Here is a 6,220-nt window from a genome sequence, read left to right on the forward strand (position 1 = left end):
GTTGTGACTCTAATCAAACGACACACTTGTGCGCTAAACAAGCTAGTCTAGATAGGAGAAGATGCTTGCGGATCAACTATAACCCATGTTTTCTTATCAGCACTCTAATGAGTGATCCTGTCAACTAAAGTAATAAAGCTCTCAATGATTCAGGAAAAAAAATATAGAGAGAGGCACATTGTCTAGCTCGCATGCTTATAGGCATTTGTGGCTTTATGAACCATCCAGTGGTGTTGGAATCCTTGTAAACTCTTTGATTAATAATCAAATAAAGCTTCATCTCGTTCGTAAAAAAATTTGTGGGGATGCGCGTTGTTTCGATAGTGTTTTATTTGAATATTATTTCTGTTTTATTTGAAGTAAAAAAAAGACTATGCCTGGCACACTCTCGTTCCGGACTTCCGGTCCACCAGAAAAAGTCGTCCAAGGTCCAAGCCATTCCCCACTCGCACCTGGCCGCCGCCGCCGCCGCCGCCGCTCCCAAACATAGACCGGAAATTCTTCTCGACGCCGTCGGGCCTGTAAACCATGGCCGAGGACGCCGCCTCGTCTTCCCGGCGGAGGATGGAGTCTATCCGCCGCCATCTCCTCCCTCGGCCGCCGCTCATCCTTAGCCTGGTACGGGCTGACCTTCAAGAGACGCCAGACTGCCATCCCACTCTGCCCCCTCCAAACTCGCACAGTCGCCCATATTCTTCTATCTCGCTTAATCCGTCTCTTTTTTCTGCGCAGAATCCGTTAAGCGCCCCGGAAGCTGAACCGAGCCCGGTGATCATCGGCGGAATGGTGTTGGACATCCACGCGAAGCCATCCGTGCCACCACATCCTGGTACCACCGTCCCTGGGATGGTAAACCGCCCTTCCTGCTTTGAAGTTTGAACATGCCCTTCGTTTTCACAAGTTGTTAGCTAGGAAGGATCAAATGATATTTTGCTGATTGCATGATATTATTCATACAAGGGTGTGAAACTGTGAATTTGTTCCCTGGGATTGGGAGATGTAGGTCCCAAGCAAAAAAAAACTGCAAAATAGGTTTGGGTAGGATGATATCCCTTTTCCTATTCTTACAATGGGCTTGACTTTTCAAGTAGTCAGCAAACCCCTCTACTTTCAAATTGAAGTCTGCTAACTGACAAACATAAGCTTGGCAACCTCAAGCTCCCCTCTTCCGACCAGTGAAGCCAGTTTTGGTTTCGAAAAATATTTCTGCCCCAACAAACAAAATATTTTTTCACAGAATTCCAGGGAAGTAATTGGCCAGATTAAACTTACGGCATTTGAAAATTCTGGCAGTAGTATTTGGCGTGCTGGGAGTAATAAGACTCAAACCCAGGACCAAAGCAGCAAACGTAGAAACTTGCTCTACCATCGCGGCACGATAGGATTTGTGTTTGCTGCCAGTCATTCTCTTCAAAATCATATTAACCCAAGTTTTCCAAATTAGAGTGGTTTTACTAACCAAAATGGACTTCTTCCAACCAAAATCGTTGATTTCAGGAGTTCAGCCAGAACTTTCACTGATTTTTCTCTTATCCCAATCATGAGAGGGAGTGGCATTTGCAGATACTTATACCCCAACTTAGTCCAGTGGAACTACAAAACCTAGCTTGGGCTTGCCTTTGTATATTCTTGGCTAATCAATGCCTTGAGGAATATTGATGATAGCAGGGTATGATTTGTGGTGAATTAAGTCAGAGCTAGCATCACGTTCTTGAATGGCCAAGCAAAGCAACGGGGAAGCTGACCAGGTGCGAGGATCCTTACGCGTTCACGTCAGCGTACAGAGAGCCCCTGATGTCGGAGAGAGAAAGCCAATGTGGACCAATTGATCGGTATCTTTTGCTGTCCTAGCTTTGTGGCCATACATTTCCCTGACACAAGATTTAGACAATACTTTCGAGTTGGCTGAAGCTGCTGGGATCATACTGTTTCTTAAGAGCTTTAGACCCATTTGGACAATTGAATGACACTTTTCTAATATGAAGACAGAGAACCTTTATAACGTGTTTTCACATGTTTAGCATTATGTGATGGATCCTCGATTTGACAAAATATCTAGAAGAAAAGACTGGAATCTCAGAAGCTCTGTACTCTAGAATCATCGTTATTGGATTGTTTTCTGAACAAAGGTAGATTATAGGTGTTTTAGTATTTTATCTTCTGTTAGTAAAATACTTCCTCTTTGTTCTTTTAGGGTCCATAATTATTTTGAACACCTATTGTTCAAATGTTGTTTGATACTTATGCATTTTATACATCCTTAGTTTTCTCTCCCATGTACCCTGTGGCTCTGCCAGTTCTCTTAAGGAATGAAAACTAGTGGTGCTACATTTCCTCGAAAAAGTTTTGGGGCATATAGCTTGTGAGCTTTAGTAGCTTTATTTCTGTTATAACAAGACATGTTTAAGTGGAATACCATTTGATAGTGTATTTGAACTTTATAGGTTAAGTATATCAGCGGGGGAGTAGCTAGAAATATTGCTGAGTGCATGGCTAAGCTTGGGACTCAACCGCTCATGATTAGTGTTGTTGGAAATGATATGGCAGGTATCTTGTCTTGTACTTATAGTGACCTAGTTTTGCTGACTTTACTCATGTTAGAATACTCTTCATTCCTGCCTTGAGTGAAAATTTGCTCAATACTTTTTTTTTATTCTACTAAAGGGGATTTCTTACTGAAGTACTGGAGGTCAGCTGGACTATGTACAGATGGTAAGTGTGGAGTTATCCATCTTTTCATGTACATCAATGTTTTTGTGCTAAAAGAAACTTCTGTTGGGTTTTTTTATCACAGAGAAAAACTGAAATTGTACTTGGATATAATAAGCTTAATAAATATGTTTTAACTGGCTAAACTAACATGTCTTGAAATTACGCTTAAATGATAAGTAAAATGATTTAAAGACCAGCCTATTAACTTTGTTTGTAATAATTAAGTAGTGATCCCTCAACTCTTTCTTAAACAATGCTGTTCACTTCTCTTGGAGACGTTATTGCACTTCTTACCACAAAACCTTCAGTTTTCTTGCACCAATTTTGCATGGATAGAACACACCACGAGGGTCTCAACTGTTATTCTGGTAATAGAACGTCTTCTTTACAGAAACTCTTTAAATTATTATTTCACCCTGAACATCGTTAAATTATTTTATTTTTTCCCATCTGAATAATAATTTATTATTTTCTGGCAGCAAACATTATCTCATAACAATTACATAGGAATACTGCAGGTTCATGATGTTACAACCCCAGTAGTATCAAATGTATTTGATGGGAATGGAGAATTAATTGCCGGCGTCGCGAGTGTTCAAGCAGTTGTAAGAATTATGTAACACAATATATACTGTTTCCATAACATTGAACACTGGTGTGTGTCAGTTACCAACATTTATCTCCATTTTTCTTTGGGCAGGAAAATTTTCTTACCCCTAGTTGGATATATCAGTTCCGTCGCCATATCTCCAATGCACCTCTACTAATGCTTGATGCCAATTTATCTCCTCAGTCGCTTCAAGCTGCTTGCAAAAGTAGGCTGTTACACTTCCCTATTATCTTCTAGAGCCAACAGGCTCATTCACTTATTTAATTTTATTGTTCATGTAAGCTGGATAGGGTTTTTTTTTTTCCTATATCAGGTAGCGATTTTTTGGGACCAGTAGTTATGGCAACCGGTAGTAACCTAAAACTCCCAGGAGTTTTTTTGGAGGGATTTTCAAACAAAATTTGTACTTATTTTATTTTTTTCGATAATGGGCACTTTATTACTTAAAAGGTTTAAGTATTTGTACTCATTTTATGAAAAACGAAAACTAAAGAGAAATTCCATACACAACACAAGGGTCGGACCTAAGACCCCAATACATCCTAGCTTGTCTGCTTACCAGTTACCACTATACTACCACATTAATACTGAACTGAAGCTAACTGTTTTTTGTTTATACTTTTTTTTTTAGTATGCTTGTGAACTCTAATCTCTTTTCTGACCATATTTTTTGAGGAGTTTCCCTGAAAACCTTAGCTTGAATGTTTTAATTGTTATCAATGTTATGTTTTTAGTATTGTATTTTCTTGGAGTAGGGTCCAAAGTTAATGATAAACATTGTATTGTTTTTTTCAGTAGCATATGAATCAGGGGTGCCCGTGTTGTTTGAGCCTGTCTCAGTGGTAAAGAGTTCAAGAATTGCGCCAATTGCAGAGCATGTGAGTGCAAAGGATTCGAGAGAACACCATCTTAATTGTATAGTTGTTCACATTGCACTCTTCAACCATTAAAACAAGTACAAATCGGCATAATTGTTCAAATTCCGCTGGTAACGTGTATTGCTAAGTCTCAAATATCAGTTAGAGCCTTAAAGGTAGTGAAGGTGATTTGGAACAGTGGTATGTCGATCTCTAGATGGCAACGTTCGGTGATGTGGCTGTCTACAGAAAAAAAAGTGATGTGGCTTCCGATGGGGCGGCAGGCACTGATATTTAACTGAAAGCAAACTCAAGTTGCGATCTTTCACTGGTTTTGATAGTTGGAGGGTTTTATATTTTAAGTAGCTCTGGGGTGTCCGGCAAGAGTTGACAGGGTAAACTTCTTCCTATTATATTTGAAGTTTTCTTAACAATTTTCTATGGTGCTCAGATAACTTGCACTTCCCCAAATGAGATTGAGCTTGTTGCCATGGCAAACGCGCTGTCTACTCCAGGGAAATATAATTTTGTCAAACTGGATCAGTGCAACAACAATATGGAAGCTGTAGATTGTTTGTTTGAAATGCTCAGCCCAGCGATGTTTTTTCTTCTCGAAAAGGGCATCAAGCTTCTTCTGGTGACACTTGGCTCGAACGGTGTTTTCATATGTTGCAAAGAGCGCGTTAACATCGTGAAGGATCAGCAAAAGTGTAACATGACGACTTTCTCATCCCAGCTACTTGAAAAATTGGAGGGCTGTTTTCCACCCAGCATGCCTGTTAATTTGTCTGGAGAAGGCTCTTCCAGAACTTGTGTTTTCCATTTACCTGCAACATCTGCCTCGGTTATCAGCCTCACAGGCGCTGGCGATTGTTTGATTGGTGGAGTCCTTTCCTCTCTATGTGGAGGATTGAATATTATGCAAAGTGTGGCAGTTGGGATTGCTACAGCAAAGGCATCCGTTGAATCGGAAGCTAACATACCTGCCAAGTTTTCTGCTGCAAGCATTGCAGGTCTGTTACATAAATCTTTATCAGTTTCCTAGTTTTGTGGTCGTGGAATTAGTTAATAGATTTGTTGAAGTTTATACCCGATTGATGCTTGGCTGCATAAGTAACGCGGACATCTCTTTTCAAAACTCCAATGTATATTGTCAAAGGGAAACATCCTTTGGAAAAATAAGAGCTCAACAGTAGTCCTTAATTTAAGTGTAACAGTGGGATCTTAGGGTTGAAGATCAAATGTTCAATCGTGTTATTTGGTATGCAACTGTATTCTGTTGCGTTCTCAGACAACGTTGTTTCGCACTCAGCTTACCTTTTCATTTTTCTGTTAGGGCAAACTAATTACTGTTTCTTTTATGCAGATGAGGCAAGGAGGACATTGCTATCGGCTAAACAGATTTGGTGCCAATAAGAACAGAAGAACACCACAAGGATTTGTTTCGCACTCAGCTTATCTTTCTCATGTCAGAGTTGTTTTTCTTGTTCTGAATGGACACATGGTTTGGAATTACACTGTTGCACCACGATGGTTTCTATGGGAAAAAATGTTGTAACAAATGGTTGTTCGTTCCTGGAGCTACATCCTTCTGATCGATCCATGTTTGTGTTTTACTCATTGTTATTAGTTCCGAATTCTGATCTATACTCGTGTTCCTGGTGGTTTTTATTTTTCGTGCAGTACTCTCTTTTCAAAGTCAAGATTGGCAAAGTTCAATCCAATATTGAAGAAAAAATATCAATACCTAGAATATAAACCTATGGTTGAATCTTCATGAAGTATATTTCATTACTATAGATGTCGATATTTGTTTCTATATTTTGGTCAAACTTTATAAATTTTAGCTTTGATTAAACCTAAAATGTGAAGTAAATAAAAAGATGGAGTATTAGAATGAGCTGCGGAGACATGCGACTTGGAGATTGAGCATAGTTCCTTGTGTCAACTACAGGGAACTACAGATCTAACCGTCAATATAAAAATAATTGGCCTCCTTTTGAAACACAATATAGACGAACCAAATTTACGGTGCAAAATT

General features: G+C 39.5%; 1 protein-coding gene across 3 annotated transcripts; it reads left to right on the forward strand.

Annotated features, from left to right (window-relative positions):
• The first annotated feature begins 418 nt into the window (after positions 1-418).
• Positions 419-5,741, forward strand: LOC124702545 (pseudouridine kinase-like). Of its 3 annotated transcripts, none has more exons than XM_047234695.1 (9): positions 419-618; positions 733-849; positions 2,445-2,547; positions 2,665-2,712; positions 3,220-3,317; positions 3,413-3,527; positions 4,118-4,200; positions 4,631-5,192; positions 5,546-5,741. In XM_047234695.1, exons 1-9 carry the CDS (start codon positions 529-531, stop codon positions 5,593-5,595), a joined length of 1,266 nt encoding a protein of 421 aa, XP_047090651.1. In that variant the 5' UTR covers positions 419-528; the 3' UTR covers positions 5,596-5,741. The 3 variants fall into 3 exon arrangements, with proteins under 3 accessions (XP_047090651.1, XP_047090652.1, XP_047090653.1); XM_047234696.1 differs by having other exon boundaries at positions 4,121-4,200; XM_047234697.1 differs by lacking the exons at positions 419-618; positions 733-849 and adding an exon at positions 884-2,129.
• The last annotated feature ends 479 nt before the right edge of the window (positions 5,742-6,220 follow it).

This window comes from Lolium rigidum, chromosome 3 (genome assembly GCF_022539505.1).
Source record: "Lolium rigidum isolate FL_2022 chromosome 3, APGP_CSIRO_Lrig_0.1, whole genome shotgun sequence".
Classification (NCBI taxonomy): Eukaryota; Viridiplantae; Streptophyta; class Magnoliopsida; order Poales; family Poaceae; genus Lolium; species Lolium rigidum.